Consider the following 20,788-nt stretch of genomic DNA (forward strand, 5'->3'; position numbering starts at 1 on the left):
AGGTAGCAGCAGAGAGAGGGAAGGGGTGGAGCTGATAGAAGGGGTTTGGGTGCGGAAGGATGATGGTGTGTTTCTAGTAAATGAGGGGGTTGAGAGATGGTAAATAACAAGATAAGTAATAAAAAATTTAGTGAGATAGTACAAAGTAAATATAATTCTGCTAAAAGAAACAAATTTGGAGGAAGTTGATTAGAGAATAGTCAATGATTTATGGGGGGACGTAGACAAAGTGTGGGCAGTGTTTTAAGGAATGCACCCGTGCCAAATGGTATTCAAATATCTAGCTAGCGAAGAAAAGGTGAGGATCCTAACATATATGGTTCAAAATGTAGATGGTGAGAGGAGATTCATGGGAGGAGTTGAAGAGATTCCATGAAGCAGAGGTTAAGCCTTTGTTGTTGGGGTATAGTTTAATGTTATTATAAAGGACAAAGGAAACAAATGGTGGAAGCAGGGGAGGAATATAAGGAGAGCTTGAGCCATGAGGGTAATTCAACATTTCATCAAAAGAAATGAGTTAATGGAGCCTCGAATGTTGGGATAAAACTTTACATGGTCATATGGGAAAGAAAGTTTGACAAGTCTCTATGTAGTGGGGAGTGGGAGGAATTAATTCAAGATCTGATTCAAGAATCTTGGGCATTATCAATTTCAGACCATAAACCCATAATGCTATGAAACCTTGGCAAGACTTAATGTCTTAGGTAGTTCAAATTCAAGAACATGTGGTTTGGACATCCTCAAATTATGGATATTGTTCAGAGGAAATGGAACAGCTATAGGGTGCAGAATTTTACAGGTCATAGAATAGAAAAAGCTTCAGATGTTAAAGGAAGATTTGAAAGCATGGAATAAAGGAAGGAAAGGGAGATAAGTGAAGGAAACTTTAAGGCCCAAGCTGGAAAGGATGGTTCACTTTGAGGTGGTGGCATGGATGAAAAAATCAATTGAGAGAGGGTGAAAAAACACTTCTTACTTTTAAGGTTCAGTGAGGGGAAGAACAAGGTAGAACAAAACGTTATGGTCGGAAGCAGGTGATAGAAGAGTCATGACCAAAGGACATTGTATAGGAGATATGGAGCTTCTATATGAATCTTTATAAATCTGCACAAGAAAGAATTCCTTCTTAGGTGAGTTGAAATTTAACAAAATTCTTGAAGATTTAAGTAGTTGGTTAGAGAGGGAGTTTGAAGGGGAGGTATGGGGTGCAATGAAATTAATGAAAGGTCATAAGGTGCCAAGTCCTGATGGATTTAATCTATCTTTTACAAGCATTTCTGGAATATAGAAAAATTTTGATGGCGATGTTTAAAGACTTATACGGCAGAGAAAAAAATTGAAATTTAAGCTAATGCAACATTTATTACTTTAATTCCAAAGATGGAAGGGACTTGTAGAGTGAAGAAGTTCAGACCTAATAGTTTAACTTCAACTCCTTATAAAATAATAGCAAAGGTGTTATCTGCAAGGTTGAAGAAAGTATTGCACCTAGTGTGGCCCAACTCAAATGGCTTTTGTAGAAGGTAAATATTGGATGGGGTGTTAATTGAAAGAGAATATCTTGACTCTAAAATTGGAAGTGGAGAGGAAGGATATTGTAAAGTTTATATGCAGAAGACCTATAATCATGTAGAATGGGGGCTTTTGGAGGAGGTCCTATGAAAATGAGTTCTGGCTTATCTCTTTTACAATTCTGGTTAATGGGATTTCAACAGAATTTTTGCGACTCATCAAGAGGAATAAGACAAAATGATCCCTTGTCTCTAATGCTATTCGTGGTGGTAGACGTACTGAGTCTTTTCATCTCTTGAATGGAAAAGGGGCTGAATCGGGTCTCATTTTAGGTTTCAAGGTTGGAAGAGGAGATTTGAAAATCACACATCTTCAATAAGCTGATGGCACTTCAGTCCCTATGGATGCTTCATTGGAACAAGGATGAACATAAGAGCAATCCTAAAGTGTTTTAAGATGCTGGCAGGGTTGAGAACTAACTTGAAAAAGTGTACAATCAACCTAAAAGGAGTCATGAGATGTTACCTCCCATTAGAGTTAAGCAATTAAGCACAATCTATCCCTGACTTACAATTATAAGGAAAACCAAAACAGGTCACCCTTTGATACCCCTTGTTTAGCCGAACAAACAGCCATGGCATTTGCCAATCTGCTTGCCCATTGAAGTAGAAATCTTTAATTGCAGATTTAGTCGAGTTTCTTGTGAAAGGAAAGAGGGGGAAGATGAAGATTTCAGCAGTAGAGAAGAAAGGAGAAGAAGAAAAGAGTAGGAAGTCAACTAGGATTGTAAAATTAACCCTAGCCGCCTACCTCTCACTATTTATACTAACTTAAAGGATGAGATATTAAATGGATGCCCTTAATAGGGCGACTACTAATATAGTTGAACAGTCACAATTTAAAAAAACATGAACTAATGAGCCTAAAGCCCAACAACTTCCTAACTAAATAAAAAACAACTCGGACCAATTCAACACTCCCCCTCAAGTTGGGAGTAAATGTCACACATTCCCAACTTGCGTAGATCATGCTCCAGCTTGTTCTTTGCAACACCTTTTGTGAGAACATCAGCAAGTTGCAGATCAGAAGCAATGTATGGAAGACAAACTTCTCCAGAAGTTACCCTTTCTCTGATAAAATGTCTATCCACTTCAATGTGCTTAGTTCGGTCATGTTGGACTGGGTTATGGGCAATGTTACTTGCCGTCTGGTTATCACAGTATAGCATCATAGGTTCTTCTGCCTGTACACCAATTTCTTCTAACAGGGAACAGATCCAGAGAAGTTCTGAAACTCCATGTGCCATGGCCTTGTATTCGGCTTCAGCACTTGATCTTGCCACCACTGTTTGTTTCTTATTCTTCCATGAGACAAGGTTACCCCCAACAAGGGCGCACACTCCTGAAATTGATCTCATGTCATCAAAGCATCCTGCCCAATCTGCATCTGTATAAGCCTCTAGTTTCAAATGTCCATGATTAGTAAACAATATGCCTCTGCCTAGGTGTCCCTTCAGATAAGCAAGAATCCTATCAACTGCCTCCAATTGCCGGACTCGTGGAGCATGCATGTATTGGCTTACTACACTTACTGCATAGGAAATGTCTGGTCTTGTCATAACAAGTATAGCAGTCGACCCACAAGTCTCTAATATCTCCCAATGTCCTTTATTGGTTCACCTTCTGATGCATTGATTTTATGGTTCTAATCAATAGGGGTGTCGATTGCCTTTGTTCCAAGTTTCCCTGTCTCTTGAAGAAGATCCAAGACATACTTCCTTTGAGAAATAAAAATTCCATGTTTTGATCTTGCAACTTCAATGCCTAAGAAATATCTCAGTTTTCCAAGATCCTTAATTTCAAATTCTTTATGTAGGTTCCTTTTCAGACCATCAATCTCACTCAAATCATTCCCAGTGACAACAATATCATCCACATAACCAATTAGGACTGACACCAAAAATCCCCTTCGTTTCACAAACAATGTGTAATCGGATTGAGTCTGAGTATAGCCAAAAGCAATCAAGGCCTTTCTGAATCTATCAAACCATGCTCTCGAAGATTTTTCAAGCCATAAAGTGACTTCTTAAGCCTGCATACCTTTTCCTTTACAATATCATTGTAAAAGCCAGTAGGTAGATCCATATACACTTCTTCTTGCAGATCCCCATTTAGGAACGCATTCTTCACATCAAGTTGAAACAAGGGACAAGAGTATGAGGCAGCAAGAGAAAGAAGTATCTAAATAGAGGTCATCTTTGCAACTGGTGCAAAGGTCTCTAAGTAATCAATGCCATAGGTCTGTGTGTACCATTTTGCAACAAGTCTAGTCTTGTACCTTTCTATACTTCCATCTTCCTTATATTTTACTGTGTAAACCCATCTGCATCCAATTGTCTCATTGCCTTCTAGTAGATCCACAATGTCTCATGTCTGATTCTTAATCAAAGCTTCCATCTCTTCCTGCATAGTTGTCTTCCACTCAGCTTTGGAGAGAGCCTCACTAACACCCTTGGGTATAGACACTGAATCAAGAGAAGAAAGAAAAGCACGGTAGGAAGGAGAAAGTCCACTATAGTATAAGTACTATGAAATACAATGGGTAGTACACTTTCTCTTCCCTTTTCTGAGAGCAATAGGGAGATCAAGGTTATCTATAACAATGTTAGTAGAATCAATGGGAACTGAAACAGTAGCGGGACCAAGAGGAATACTTGAATCCATGTCAGTCGAATCTGGAGTCTCCAAGGAATTGACAGGAAGTGATGTGAGTTCTGTTGTTGTGGAATCAACCTCCTTGTGAAGTCTCAGTCATAAGTAATGCTGAGAAGCAGAACGCAAAGGAGGTGGCAAGGTAGGTGACACTGGGTGGTGGTCAAGCACAGGAATAGACACGGGGACTGGAACTGGGAGAGAAATAGACTGTTGACTCACTTCCCCAAAACACTCCCCATGAAAAGGATTCTTTGAAAAGAAGTACGTGGATTCAAAAAAGGTGACATCCATGCTAACATACCGGCTCCTAGAGACTGGATCATAGCAGTAGTACCATTTCTGATTCTCAGCATATCCAAGGAATACACACTTCTTTGCCTTGGGATCAAGCTTCGAGCGGTGAGGACCAAGGATATGTGCAAAGCAGACACACCCAAATACCCTGAGAGGAATATGAAACATCTCCCCCAGAGGAAAAAGGAGACTAAATGGGGTGCTGAATCCAAGTATACGAGAGGGCACCCTGTTAATCAGATATATTGTTGTAAGAACTGCATCACCCCAAAACCGAACTGGAACTGTAGATGTGATCATCATGCTTCTTGCAATCTCAACAATGTGTGTTTTTCCTTTTTGCAACACCATTCTACTGTGGACTATATGGACAACTGCTCTGATGGACAACACCATATTCTAACAAATATGAGGCAAGGTGTCTTTCAAAATATTCCCTGGCATTGTCGGATTTGAACACCTTTATTCTTGTTCCAAATTGTGTTAGTATCATCTGATGCAATTGCCTCACCAAGGATGGTACTTCATCGCGGGATATCATCAAGTAAATCCAAGAGTATCGTGAGAAATCATCCACAAATAAGAAAAAATATCGATAGCCTCCCATAGAAGGAACATGGTAAGGGCCCCACACATCTGAATGAATAACATCAAAAGAAGAAAAACACCTTTTATTACTAGCTTTAAAGGAATGTCTACAATGTTTTCCAAGTTGACAACCTTCACACTCTAGACTTAACAAACTAACATACCCAAATAGCTTTGGAAACAAATGACTCAAAGAAGAAAAAGGCAAATGACCCAAACGATTATGCCAAAGCATAATCTGACCCACAGACCCTGACTCACTATCCCTACTGACATGATGACTCTGATGAGGAGGAAGCACATCCAGGAGGTAGATTCCATTCACTTCACTACCACTCCCAATCGTCCTCTTTGAATCCAAATCCTGTAAAATACAATGACCAGGAGAAAAAATTACTGAACAGTTCAGGTTCTTAATCAAACTACTAACAGATAACAAATTAGTGCTCAATCTGGGAACATGAAAGATAAAAGGAAGGGAAAGGGAATCACTAATCATGATAGACCCCATCCTAGCAAATAGGAACATGAGATCCATCAGCTGTGGAGACCCTGTCTCTACCAAAACATAGCTAGTAAGAGGAAAAAATAATGGAGCTATAGGTCAAGTGCTCTGAGCAAAGGAGGTCCCTCCTTACCTGAAGTAGAAACATAATTTGCAGTGACGTGTGAACTACCTGTGTGAGCCGAGGAAGTAGAGTGGACTCCACCAGTGCTACCTGTACCTTGTTGTCCGCTTGCGGTTGAACTGGAACTGGCTACACCCCGTTGGTTCAGAAGTAGCCCATACCTCTCAAGTTCGGCCCTTATTGCAGCAACTGCAACAGACTTCAGAGCAGTTATAGTGAGAGGGGTCGGAATGTCACCAGTAACTGCCATGTGTGCATTTCCCTTCTTATTTTTCAATCTAGTCGTCACAAGATGTGGGTGAAGCTTCCAAGAAGTATCTCTTGTGTGTTTAGGCTTCTTACAGTAGTCACAGATCAAATCTCTTTTATCTTCCTTCTTGATTTCACTGCCACCCTGGTCTCCACTTTGTTTAGGTTTCACAACACTTACTATGGCAGACTGATCAAGAATAAAATTTTTCATCATCACATCTCTCATGCACTCCTCCCCTAACACAAAGGTATATGCCTGGGAGAGAGTAACACCGTCCCTGGAAAGAAGGTAATGTCGTGCAATATCATACTCAGGATTAAGGCCAGCAAGAAATTCAAACACCCTATACTTCTCTAGATATTTCTGATAGGTAGTTGCATCCTTAGTGGTTTCCCAAGCAAATGTCTCTAAATGGTCAACCTCCTGCCACAAGGTTTTAAGGGTTGAAAAATAGGTTGATACAGGTCTATCTCCTTGCCTTGTAAAAATAATCTGATTTTTCAACCGATAAGCCCTAGCAGCATTCTCCCTCTATATTTGCCCATAAAAAAAATTTACTTATATTGGGCAACATAGAATTATACAACCAAGTCATCACCATATAATTCTCCTGTACCCACCGGGGGTTGCTAGTTTCGGGTTTCACATCTTCACCAGTGATATACCCTAATTTCCCACGAGCACCAATGGACATCTTTGCAGATTGTGACCATTCTAAGTAATTTGCACCATCCAACCTAAATGTAGTAATGGTCCCAGCCCTGAAAGGGTCTCCAGCACCTCCTCTCACTAATCTCATTTCACTCTCGGGCTTACTTTCAACTCCGTGGCCCTCCATGCTTCTCAAAAAATGTAAAGAAAATAACTGAAATTTGCAACAAGATCAAACAAAACACCTTTTGGAACCAACACCTTTCTGGTGTCCTAGACTTTCTTCCCACAAAAGATTTATTTTCTGTAGGACGGGAGAAGAGAGAGAAGAGGCAGCCGCTCTCTCTAGAAAGCCTCCAAATCAGGCAAGACTTGAATCGCCCCTTACAAAAAGTTGCAAGGAACCCTAAAAAAATTAGAGCGCCACTTCCTAGGTCAAAATTGAAGAGTCCAACAGAAGCAGGACTCTTCCCCTTTCTCCAATTTTTCATGATTTTGACGAGAAACCCTAGACCAGCTATTGGGCACACAAATCCACCAAAAAAATCCAAAAATTGGGCTTACCTGAGAGCTTCGATCAGCCTCTTAAATCACCATGCAGTCGCCCGATCTAGGGCTGCATGAGGAACATCTTCAAGGAACCTTCGGCCCGCTCTGATACCAAGTAGAAATCACTAATTGCAGATTTAGTCACGTTTCTTGTGAAAGGAAAGAGGGGAAGATGAAGATTTCAGCAGTAGAGAAGAAAGGAAAAGAAGAAAAGAGTAGGAAAGTCAACCAGTATTGTAAAATTAACCCTAGCCGCCTACCTCTCATTATATTTATACTTAACTTAAAGGATGAGAAATTACAAGGATGCCCTTAGTAGGGCGGCTACTAATATAGTTGAACAGTCACAACTTAAAAAAAACATAAACTAATGGGCCTAAAGCCCAACTTCCTCACTAAATAAAAAACAGCTTGGACCAACTCAACAAAAACTGACTGACATATTCCTTGTAAGCCAACAAACTTTCTTCAGAAGATCCCTATAACCCCAGTAGTATGTTTACGGGTTTGACAGCCACCCACTACCACAGTACCACCTAGGAGTTCCCTTCAACAATCAAGTTCTCCACTTCAGTTGACTTGTCAACTTGTATTCCTTGTACCACAACTAGTATCTCAGCCCTTGTAGAGTCACCAATCCCCACTAGTCCTAAGCATAAAGATATGATGTGGTTATCCTTATTTCTCAGAATCCCTCCTATACCCGAGGGCCCTGGATTACCTTGCCTGGTTCCGTCAAAATTCAGTTTTACCACTCCTTCCGGGGGGAGGTTTCCATTCTGCTTGTAGAGAATTCTTTGTGGAAATTGTGGATGCCACAACTGCCCAATTTCTCCTTAAATCATCAAAGGAATAGTTCACAACAGATCTGAAGTTTTCACCAAGGAAATTGTCCTTGTCGTGATACACTCCTTTACTTCAACAAGGCTTCTTTCCTTAAATATTCTCATATTCCTCTCATCCCAAATTGTCCAAAAACTAGCTGCTCTCATACACTTCCACATTAAATTTCCTCTTTTTGTTAGCTTCCTTAAAGCATGTGGTTCAAAAAGAAGTTCCACCTGCACCCAATAGCATTAAAGCCCAAATCCAAGTATTAGAAGCAAAGGAACAAGATATAAGCAAATGGTAACAGTCCTCAACTCTTCACTTTACACAAGAAACACCATATTGGGGATAAACACAGATAAGGTCTCTTCTTTTGCAAGTTTTCCAAAGAATTGATCTTACCGTAATAGGGTTCCCAACAGAAAAGCAGTCATTTAAGGAGGAATTAGCTTTGACCAGATTTCTTTAACTAGGAAAACCCAAGAGGAAGGGATGGAACAAAGGAATTTAAAGAAAGAGGCACAACTAAAGAAGCCACTCAGTGTCAAAGACCAAATCCTTTTATCAGGTTGGGGGGGTTCCAAACACACAGAATCTAGAAGAAGCAAAAGCTTGGAAACATAAGCATATTCGTCATCCCTTAAACCTCTACGAAACCCAAAGTCCTAGTTTAAAGCCAATGGGAGAACCAGGGGGATAGGAACCTTGAAACAAGTTCCTTTTTAAAGAGGGAAATTGAATAGAGGGAAGGGAAACGGCACCCAAACATCTTCCCAAAAGAGGACAGAATTTCCAAAGCATACATCATACCTTATATACCTGAGGAATTTAGGGAGAGTACCAGAAATTGCCTTCCAAGGTGTTGTGAGCAAAGCCCTTCGGGAAACCCCAGCATCCCAACCAGATTCTGAATAGCCATGAAAACTTTTCACCACTTCATGCCATAACCTCTCTCTCTTTCCAAGGGCTCCCTCCAAAGCCATTTGCCTAGAAGAGCTTTATTCTTACTCACTGCATTCCCTAACCCTAAGCCCCCTTCTTTTTTACAGTGGCTCACCACTTCCCACCTAATCAAATGATCTTTTTCCTCTTCCCCTGGCTCCCATAAGAAGTCTCTCATCAATTTTTCTAGCCTTTTAGTCTCTCTGTTAGGAATCCTAAAGACCGATAGGAAATAAATTGGCAAGTTGGCTAGTGTTGCTTTAATCAAGGTTACTTTACCCCCCAAGGATATATAGTTTCTCTTCCAAGCTGCCAAACTTTTTTCAAACTTTTCCACCACAAGGCTCCAAAACCTACTTTCCTTTGTGTTGGCACCTATGGGAAGTCCTAAATAGGATAAAGGCCACTGCAACCAAGTGCAATCAAGACATGCTGCAATAGACTCCATCTCCCCTCTATTTCAAACCTTCAAGAGAATTATTAAATTCTTCAGTTTTCTCACCTTCATCAAATCACCCATCACAAAAGATTATGATGTCATATACAAATTAAATATGAGTAACTGGAACTCTATCTCTACCTACTCTCTACCCTCTTGTTGACCCAGTCCTAAACGCCTCTAAAATGAGTCTACTAAAAGCATCGGCCACTAGTAAAAGCATCGCCTCTAAAATGAGTCCCATCTCAAAGCTTTTTGGCAGGTTCGAAGTTTCCACCACATATTTCTTCCCCCACTCCTTTCCTCCAGTTGCTATCTGTTTACAGCTGCTTCTTCCTTTTCCACAATTGCCAAGTTATCTTCCTTTCTTCCTTTTCATTTCTTCTAGCCACTTCTCTTTTTCCTGCTAAAGCTTTGAACATTTTGTTTTCAACCATAGTACAAAAACACTCAATAGATCAGCCACTTACTTCCAGCCTTGGCCTCTTTTACCTTCTAGGAAGCAGACTAACTGCTTCTTTCTTCCTCCAAAAAACTCCTATAGTGTTATGTAGAGACCTTTAACAATCTTCCTGCATTCCACCCATTACAAACTTCTGCAACCATTCAACCACTTCAGCACCTCCCAGGAGCACCATGGCTTTCTTTGCCTCCCTGATCTTCAAACTCAGCAGCCCTTTGATCCATATCTCTTCGAATATGAAATCTTTTGCTTCAACCTTCAAAGCTTTTCTCCACTTTGAAGATTCCACAAACTTTTTCTCCAAGGCAAAGCTTTACTCTACTAAAGAGGGATCAGTGCTACTGTGTAGAACCATGGTAGAGGATGTATTCAGTCTTTGCTTTAAATGCAGGTTCTCACAATTTTTGGGGGGCTACTTTTTTAGCTTATTTGATCTAGAGGCATGGAATCCAAGATCTTCATGTGAGATATTTGCATGTTCGCTGACCATACAAAGAAATAAAAAAGCAAAAATTTTATCAGGCTACATTCGTTTTACAGGAACACGGTTTGCAATATCGACAATATTGCTGATATATCCCCAAAATATCCCCATTTTGCTAGGTGGCGATACGAAACTTTCTAGGAACCTCTTTTTCCAAATATCTCCAATATTTTTCCAATATGTCGGCGATGTTTCAAATTTCATTGATAGAGAATAAATTTAAGGTTTAAAATTTTAGAATATTAGTAAAAATTTTCCAATATATTGTTAAAATCATTATAAAGTTTTATAAATATTTTACTAAAAGAACCGTGGTGAATTAGTGATTTAATAATTGGCTTACTATTTTTATATTATTCACTTACTTAGTCACTATAATTCAAAAGAAAAAGTAAAATGTGTATAACTGCAAAAGAGCATTCTTAAATTAATTAAAACATATAGTAACAAAAAAAAAAAGGAAAAAGTCACAATGGAAAGTAATTGACATATTTAATGAAGAGAACATGCCTAAAAGACTAAAACGGAGACAGAGAAACATACCAAAAGTCTCTCACTTTTCTCCTGTTTGATTTATACAGTTCTTTGCTATGGTCTTTTAAGCCTTAAATGTGCAGTTATATTTATTCTAATGATTCCTTGAAGGTTTAATAATTAATTCCATGTTTCTAGAAACCTTTCGTGAACTTTTAGATTTTCCAAATATCTTAGCGAAATTAGCAAAGTATCCCTGAAATTTCTCCATCTGTACATGATGAAATATCTATCGATATTGAAATTGCAAACCATGGTTGGGAGGTTTAGAAAGAAAGAAACGGGAGAATCTTTAAAATAAAGGCAAGTAGCAGAATCAAGGTATGGCCTTGTTCAATGCTTTTGGAATGGATTTTGATTCTTCAAGAGTTCAGAGATACCTCAAAGGAGTTGTTTGGTCTGATTTTTGGGCTGATGCTTTATATATGGGTTTGGGGCAAGGGATTTCTTAATGTAATACCTGTTTTTATTTTAACAAAATTTTCTTTTTTATTTACTAACAAAAAAATGTATTACTATGAGTTAGTGATCCTAGATCAGCAAGACCTTTCTTCTGTTAAGAACTACTAGCACCGGTCTTGCAAGTTCAAAAACAAAGAGTTTTATGCATGTATGCGAACATAAAATCCAAGTCCACATATTGAGTGCACCATTATTGTCGAAAAATCCTGCTAAAGTGACAGCTCACCTGATGCACCATGTTTTGTAACATCCAAACTAAGTTTGAATTTCACAATAGCCCTGCTAAAATCCATGTTGGCCTCAGGTGGAAGTATGTAAAACACACATGACCCAGATTTCACAATCGCAACCTTTAAAAGCAAAGAGTAGGCATTTACATAATGATATAAAAAGAATACAAGATATTAATAGATTTGAGGAACCATAAAGTTATAAAGGGAATATTTAAATCACACCGTGACATACAGAAAAATGGAGCCCCACGGACCCCAGAATAGCAAACAATTCATTGTATTATAGAAATACCTTCTCGTATCTCTGGAGGAAATTCATGAACACACCCCACTCCTTTACTTGATGATCATTCTGAAACGCGGGACATAGAACAAAGTGAGGTAGCCTAGACAGGTTAGGTTCTAGGCCCAGTCGTACCAGTTTAGATATGCTCCAACAAGATGGACTGCAAAACAAAAACAGAAAAATTCATAAAATACAGAATTGTATATTATAACAAGAGAAAACAAGGATTAAGGACAATAGAAGTTGCTTAAGAGAAAGAACCATAAATATTTTTCTTATCTAAATCTCCATTTTTTATCAATAATTGTTAACCATAATTCAATTTAAAGGAAAAAGTACAAGAGAAAGTCAGTGAGAGACAAGCCCTCTTATCTCTCCCCTTTAAAAATTAATCAAAAATTACATTTGTGGCCAAAATATTTGATTTCTCCCAACCCCTTCCATGACTTCCATTACTTCCGCTCTTAGTGAATCACCCTCACCTGCTGGGCATGAGAACATTGCATGCACTTTACCCTCCTCATCCTTGACTACACCTCCAATCCCTGACATACTCGGGTTTCCCGTCCTACTTCCATCCAAGTTAAGTTGATAAATCCTCTTCTAGGAGGGGATCAGGTAGGAATAACGGGCTGTTCATTGACATTTGAGTCTGCCACCCCCTTCCAATTTCTATAATGTCATCAATTGAGGTATGTGAGAAGCTTTCTAAGGATTTCAACCAGTGAGCCACTCTAATCATTATTGATTCAATCAAGGCCTCTTTTGTTCATTCCTTTTCTGTAAAAATCCTTGCATTTCTTTCTTGCCACACTGCCCAGATTACTACCACCCTAGCACTATTCCACATGATGTTGCATATATTCCTCGCCTCGGCCAAGGACAGGAGGTTAGACCAAAGAGACTATTGATATTTGTAGAGGAGTCCACCTGCATTCAAATAAGGAGAAAAGCCATTCCCAAATACCAGAAACGAAAGGCACCACAGTTTCCTCTTCCTTTCTAGCCAGTCAAAAGTATTTATTCTTTCATGAACAACTTCCCAACATAATGCCGCAAGCCTAGGTGGTATAGGCTTGCACTACACCTCCTTAAGAGGAAAGGATTGGAGGGAGCTAAGCCTATGTTTAGTTTGAAGGAAAAGGTAGGAGAAATGAAAGGAAGGAAAACATGTACAAACCTTGTATAGGTTTCCCTGGCTTTCCCTTCCTTTCCCCATCTTTTCCATCAAACCAAACACAGCCTAAGGGAAGGTTGGGTTAAAACTTTGAGGAAAGAGTTACAGGAGAAGAGACCCGAAGAGGAAGGTGTCCAAATTCCTTCACCAAGTCTCTCAGGATCAAGGAAAATTCCTTCAAGGTTTGGAGTAAAGAGAGCACACAATCAACTCCTAAATCCATATTCCCCTTCTAAGGAAGGTTCCAATCAAAACCTTTAGTTGAGTTTGAAGAGACTAAGAAAGTAGATATACACTCATTCTTGAAACATGATAAATCATACAAAGAGGGGAATAAGTCATACAAAGAAGAGTTCACACACCAATTCTGATCCCAAAATTTGTTTAAATTACCAAAATTGAAATCATACCTTACAAGAGGCAAGAAACAAGGTAGAATCGCTTGTATGGCTTTCAAAGGAGAGGCTCTGGTAGCCCTATGCAGTGAACCAGCATCCCATCCATTGTCCAAGAGCCCATGTATACTCGCCACCACCTTTGCCCATAGTTTGTCTCTTTCTTTAAGGCATTCTCCATTACCACTTCCCTAGTAGAGATAAATTTCCTTTCTGAATATTTCCTATTCCAAGACCCCCATACTTTAAGGCATTCTCCATTATCACTTCCCTAGTAGAGATAAATTTCCTTTTTGCTTACTCCCTCCGGCATCTTAAAGACTGATATATAATACACAAGGAGGTTTGCAAGGGTCGATTTTATTTGGCCCTTTGGGTTGGCTCCCAAAGGTAATCCTAAGTAGCTTAGAGGCCATTGAGAGACATTGCACCCCCAAGATTTCAGCACAAACTTCTAACTGTCTATCCTCCATATTTACACTTGCAATGCAATTCTTCTCGAAATTCACTTTTAAATTGGATAATTTTGCAAAGAATTGCACTGTCTGCTTTAGGTTCTGTGAAAATTTGAGAGAAAAAATGAATTGATTGTATTGTCTTGAAAGGAGCATATACACAGTTTTATATAGAATTACTGAACTAACTTACAGGGTGATAAAATAGGACACTAACTTTTCCTAAAAAACTAATTTCTATATCAATGGGATTCTCCAATTAATATCCCATGATTCTAGAATATCCCATGATTCTAGGAAATTAAGTTTCCTAAACTGATGGACCTAAAATTATGGAGAATCAATCAGAGAGTCAATCTTCTACTTTCCAACACTCCCCCTCAAGCTGGTGAATAGGCATCTTTCATTCCCAGCTTGGAGATAAGTCCTTGGAATGCCACACTGCAAAGCCCTTTTGTCAGCACATTTGCCAGTTGACCATTCGTTGAGACGTATGGAGTGCAAATTAATCTGCTATCCAGCTTTTTCTTTATGAAATGCATATCTATCTCAATGTGCTTTGTCCTGTCATGTTGGACGGGATTGTGAGCAATGTTAATAGCTGACTTGTTGTCACAGAATAATCTCATTGGACCTTCCCATCTGATCTTTAGGTCTTCCAAAATTATCTTGAGCCATAGTAATTCACATACTCCATGAGCCATTGCCCTGAATTCTGCCTCCGCACTTGATCTAGCCACCACATTCTGCTTCATACTCCTCCATGTCACAAGATTTCCTCTAATGAACGTACATTAACCTGTAGTGGACCGCCTATCCATGGGAGAACCTGCATAATCTGCATCGGTGTATGCCTCTAGGGTTAATCCAGTATTTCTTTCAAACAAGATTCCTTTGCCAGGATTAGCCTTTAGGTAATGTAGTATCCTATAGACCGCCTGTAGGCGAACCTCTTTCGGGTTGTGCATAAACTGGCTAGCCACGCTCACGGCATATGCTATGTATGGCCTTGTGTGGGCAAGATATATAAGTTTTCCTACTAATCTTTGGTACATTTCCCTATTCACGGCTGGATCTTCATTTGCTTCTCCCAATTTGTGATTTAGCTCAATCGGTGTGGAGGATGGTTTGCATGCTAACTTTCCTGTCTCTCTTAAAAGATCTATTACATATTTCTGTTGTGAGATAAAGATGCATTCTCTGGAATGAGCTACTTCAATCCCTAGAAAATACTTAATTCTCCCAAGTTCTTTTATTTCGAATTCTCTGACTAGGCATCTTCTCAAGGCTTCCTTCTCCTTTTCATCATTTCCTGTCACAATTATGTCATCGACATATACCAGAAGAGTCGTGACTCCCCCTGCATTCGAATGCTTTATAAAGAGTGTATGGTCTCCCTGACTTTGTTTGTATCCGATGGCAAGCATAACTTTAGTAAATCTTCCAAACCACGCCTTAGGTGATTGCTTGAGACCATATAGTGCTTTCTTCAACCTGCAAACTTTATTTCCTTTTAGATTTCCTTTGAAGCCCGGAGGAATATCCATGTATATCTCCTCCTCTAAATTACCGTGAAGAAAAGCATTCTTTACATCAAATTGCTCCAAGTACCAGTCGAAGTTAGCTGCTAGTGACAACAAAATTCTTATCGTATTCATCTTAGCCACTGGAGCGAATGTCTCCTGATAGTCAACACCATAGGTTTGTTTATATCCCTTTGCCACGAGTCTTGCCTTGTATCTTTCTAGAGAACCGTCTAACTTGTACTTTACTGTGAAAACCCACTTGCAGCCCACAGGTTTTTTTCCTGGTGGTAGGTCAACAATTTCCCATGTTTGATTCTTATCTAGAGCCTGCATCTCTTCTCTCATAGCATCTTTCCATTTCTCATCAGATAATGCCTCAGATAAAGGAGACTCCAAGTTAGTAATTGGGTGGATGCAATCAGGGCAACTGGGAATTTGGCAATATAGACAGCTGATAAGGGAAGTTCTTAGCATAACAAGGGAGGTGGGTGTTTGGTTCAAGTGGGTAAGGAGATCAGCAAATGGTTTTGTTGACGCCCTAGCAAAACAAGGGACTGCAAGGGAGAGTCTTTTTCGGGTAGTGCTGTAATGTTTGATGTTTAGTGGATCAACCTTTTCTAATAAGGACTGAATTCTGTATTTCAGGTTAATTTATCTCTAATGGAAGTTATTGTTTCTGATCAAAATAATAATAATTATAAAATAGACATTATTAAACTAAAATATTCATTTTTTGTGTTAATATACTTATTATTTTCTTATTTGTTAGGGTTTAATCAGCATAAACATTGTTAAGAACCTTCAAAGACTTCAAAAACCTGAACCAATAAATAAAGAACTTAAAATGTTGTCTAATCAAAACACATTTTCTACTTCCACTTTTTCCTTTCTTCTTTTCCTATAACAGAAATAGGGGTTCAGCCCCTATATTTTTTAATTTTTTTAAATAAATAGACAAAGAATGGGTTAAGAGCTGAAACTTATGTTTTTTTGGTATCCTGTGCTATGCACCATTATAATAACTTCCCCTGACCCCCCGTATTTTTTTAAATTTTCTTTTCTTTCTTCTTTTTCTTCTCATGAATATGTTGGAATTTGTTGGTTTTCTATATTTTAACATGAAGTTTATACTTTTCTCATGAAAATTATGGATAATTATTAAGGAAATATGATTATGGAACCTAGGGAACTACCCTAGAATACATATCCTTTACTTGAAAAAATCCATCACCTATGTGACTAGGCAACAAGGCGCCCCCCCTGTTGCCTAGCCTCACCTTGGCGCCTTTGAAAACTAAGTACAAGATGAAAACCGTGTACAATATATCAACTCAATAAGAATTAATAATCAACCATCAGTTTCAGAGAATGCTACAAAAACAAGAATCAATAGTAACAACAGGTAAGATGGCATACACTTTAAATGGAGGATTAAGGCATTCTGTGCGGGATATAGGCTTCTGATCCTTTGTCAGCATCACATAACATCCAGAACCATCTACATGAAGACAAATTAGCAGACCACAGTAATTCTCATCAGCACTCACAGTGATACATAACAATAAACAGAACACAAAAAATGTTACGTCATGAAAAGACATACAACCAAAATTTAAAAATGGTTACAAAATTCTTCACCTTCACTTGGTGGCTCATTTAAGTTCAAATGTAAATGTCCAGCTTTGTTACCTATGAGGATGACCCAGATAAGATGCATAAGAAAAATAAATTTAATGAATCAGAACCATGCAAAATGCAAATCCAATAAGGCATACCAAAAATAAAAGAATGGCTAAAATAAATTTGAACACTCAATGATCTAAGTCTAGGGAACAAATAGAAAATAAAAATGGTTAAAAGTATGAATACACCTGATAAGCACATGTGTGTATCAGGTGTTTCAAAGGACACGCTCCCCCTTTTTAGTTTCTTTTTTCAAAATTTTACAGGGGCTCAGCCTTAGGCCTGGCCACCACCTGACACAGGTCAGGGCCCAAAACCCCTTGAATTTAATGTAACAGTACCCCAAAGATACAGTGTGATGTATCCCATATTAGGCATATCATTTTGATACTTTGAACCAAGCAAATAAATACAAATATGATGGTGAATGATATCAAACATTATAGCAGAAATTCAATTCTGGAGGAGCAGGTCAACTAGTCTATAGTGCTTTTTTTGTAAATAAATCAAATAGTGTAAGGCATAATGAGGTACAAAAGCAGTATCAAACTATCAATCCTCAAACTAGAATTGCTTAATTATACGATATCCTGGAACACCATCATTCTAATACTCCATGTGTCTCATCTAGGAGCTAGATTTATCAACTCAACTAAGAGAGTTCATCCATGAGGCTAAGGAAGTCTATAAATATACTTGACTAATCATCCATTGTAGTATCATATGAACCTAACGTGTTAAAAAAACTGTACTCTCACATGCTTCATTAACTTTAGTTAATGATCTTTATCTCAATGAAGCTACTGAATCCACGTAAACCTGGGTTCCAGCGCAATTTCTATTTAATCATCTAGTTAGTTCATACTTGATCCTTCACTATAACTCTTTATCTCCCTCTAGATGATCCTGCCCTTACTTCATCACAACTCACTCACATCTACATACATGCACACACACAAAAAAGGTCTATACATCTTGCTCATCTTCTCTTGTATCAATTACCAAAACATAACCTAAAGGTAACTAAACATTGGAAAAAAAGCAACATCCTACTTCTGCAAGCAAGATCAAAATTCCTTATATCAATATAGACCTTCAAAGTATTACTTTATATGTCAAAGAGTTGGAAGGGTGGTTGAGACAATTGAACAAATCAAATCACATCGTTGGTCACCCTCTCTGACCAAACCAATAGCTAATACAGTCATTCAACCAACAGAAGCCCAACCCTAGAATGCTCATGCAACTACTTCTAGCTTTACTCTCTCTCTATTATCTTTAATAGAAAGGAACAATTTAAGAGGTCACTTTGTTACCTTGGGGAATTGAACCAATCTCCTCCATATCTTGCAACTTCTTGTTTTCAGGCAATAGCAGTGTGCAATTGTATCCAAGATCTCTTTCGGGGTTTTCAGAATCCTGATGCACCAAATCACTTAAGAAACAGACTTTTCTGGTGTAAAGAAAGTCAAGCAAGTCCTAGCAATGAATCCACTTCACCACTTTCGCCTCCGGAGAACATTATTTTACAAAACCAACTCCAATAGATCGTGCCCCTTAAAAGTAAGATTTAGTGCATGATTACTTTCCACGCCAGAAATCACTCTTCTGCCCGAATAAAAACTCTCTGATACCTATTCCAACCCTAAACTATGCACAAGATGGCCATGCAACTCAAACCCAGTTACTACTTGAGCTCTTAGTCAGTAAAACCCTCCAACATTCCTTATGGCTGTTTATAGCATTATTATGTAGTAGAGACCTACTAAAACTAGAAAACTCCACAAAAAAGATAACGCAAAATTGCGTGAATAGCAAGACAACCAGAATACCGAAAAAGACAATCTGAATAACCATGAAACTCGGAAATAGAACAACATTAAATATTTTAACCGAAAATCACTGCTATATGGTAGTTTCCAAGTATAAAGCATGAACATAGAAATAGAAACAGTATCAAATATATAAACCGAAATCACCACCACACAGTGGTTTCCAACCATACTGCATACTGCATACCGCATTACCGACGTAGACTCGATAGTTCACTCATCAACCACCGAAATACATGCATTTCAAGAAAACCCCTGAATTCAATTTCTTTCGCCGAAAAGTTTTTGATTCCCAACGTTGCACCCCAAAATCCAAATACAAGAAAAAAGAAACAGAGCCTAATGAGAATGATACGCGTCAAGTATATATGCAGCCGCAGAGAAGAGAGATTTACCAGAACAACTCGACATGTCGAAGTTAAGTTCTGCCTGTAAGCAAAGCAAAGAAGAGAAACTCAGTCTGGCTTCGGAGAAATGTAGTGACAGAGAGTGAGAAAAGAGAGAGGCGCGAAAGGACTATAACTGGAAAGACGGCGAATGCGACTCATTGCCTTCCCGAGCGAGAACGGTTTGTAGGTTGAAGGCAGACGAGATACGCGTGCCGGAGGTCGATTGGATGACGATTCAAAACTCGGGCCCCACGCTGAGGGCGTAAAAGAATCCGAATTCACGACGATGTCCCTAAACGCAAAAGACGTTCCGTTGAAATAACGGAGCTGACGGTGGCCGTGCTTGCGTTGGGTGACTGGGTGCGGTATGATTCGCGAAAGTTCTAAATGTATATAAGGTGAAGTTCTGCTGAATGAAAGACGTACGGGGAAGCTAATTATATATATATATATATGAATAAACATTAATAATTTTTATCAATCTTTTTATTATTATTTAAAAACCGTTATGTTTTAAGATACAGTAACACATATAAATTGACCTTTATAGGTCAAATCCGTAAAATTATACGAGTTATTGAATTCAACTTGAACCATTTATTCTTTAATTTAACTATTCTTATTATTTTTATTAATTTATTTTAATATTTAATTAAATTTTTTTGTTATTTAGTAAGAATAATAATTAAATGTGTAATTACTTAATATTTACTTAAAATAATTTTTTCAAACTAGGTATAATTATTATATAATAGATTTGTTAATTCATATTTTGCATTTAAGAATAAACATTAATGATTTGGCTTAATAATTTTAATGATTGTTAATAAATATTGATTCTTATTTAAGGTTTAATTATTGAATTCAATAATTATTATAGGGCATGCTTTGAATAAACATTAATGATAACTTATGGTTGTCATTTCATTTTTTATTATTTACTTAATTAAGTACTTGATGGTTGTTATTATTATTAATTATTTCTATAAATAATTGATTGCTATTATTATTTAATTAATCTAGTAATCTTCAACAATTAATTATTTGATTTAATTTGAATTATTTCATTCTTTTAATTATTTATAATAGACATTTAGGGTAGGTTCTTTATTTGATTTAAGAGACCTGTCATGTTTTATCTAGACAATCACCCCATACTAAATAAGGGGCAACTAAGCATCATTTAATTTGAAATTTATTATCTAATAATAAAAATAAGAAGAATAAATCATAAAGACCCCCCTGTACTATGGAGTTTATGACAAAGACTTCCATGTACTTTGTTTTGTGACAAAGACCCCCTTGTACTATGACTGTGAGACAAAAACCCCCTTCCGTTAGTTTTCTGTTAAAATCCGCCATTACAATATTTTTTAATCCCCATATCACCCTTGTAAGAAAACACTGTTCATCTTCTCCAACCTCACAATACAGGAATAGCAGCAACGGTAATCCTTTCTACCTCAGATT

At 38.0% G+C, this 20,788-nt stretch overlaps 1 protein-coding gene across 1 annotated transcript in view; it reads right to left on the bottom strand.

Annotated features, from left to right (window-relative positions):
- LOC148849577 (uncharacterized) overlaps nt 1–19,547 on the bottom strand; it is a 54,996-nt gene extending 35,449 nt beyond the window's left edge. Inside the window, exons 1-6 of the mRNA XM_088951478.1 lie at nt 19,453–19,547; nt 19,325–19,358; nt 17,053–17,103; nt 16,831–16,912; nt 11,868–12,021; nt 11,569–11,692 (exon numbers count right to left, since the gene is read on the bottom strand). Coding sequence (XP_088807604.1) covers nt 11,569–11,692; nt 11,868–12,021; nt 16,831–16,912; nt 17,053–17,103; nt 19,325–19,340 — 427 coding nt within the window. The 5' untranslated portion in view covers nt 19,341–19,358; nt 19,453–19,547. The remainder of the gene's footprint in view (nt 1–11,568; nt 11,693–11,867; nt 12,022–16,830; nt 16,913–17,052; nt 17,104–19,324; nt 19,359–19,452) is intronic.
- Between the last annotated feature and the right edge of the window lie 1,241 nt (nt 19,548–20,788).

This window comes from Nelumbo lutea, chromosome 6, assembly GCF_056320005.1.
Source record: "Nelumbo lutea isolate HS-2025 chromosome 6, American lotus-T2T, whole genome shotgun sequence".
Taxonomy (NCBI): domain Eukaryota; kingdom Viridiplantae; phylum Streptophyta; class Magnoliopsida; order Proteales; family Nelumbonaceae; genus Nelumbo; species Nelumbo lutea.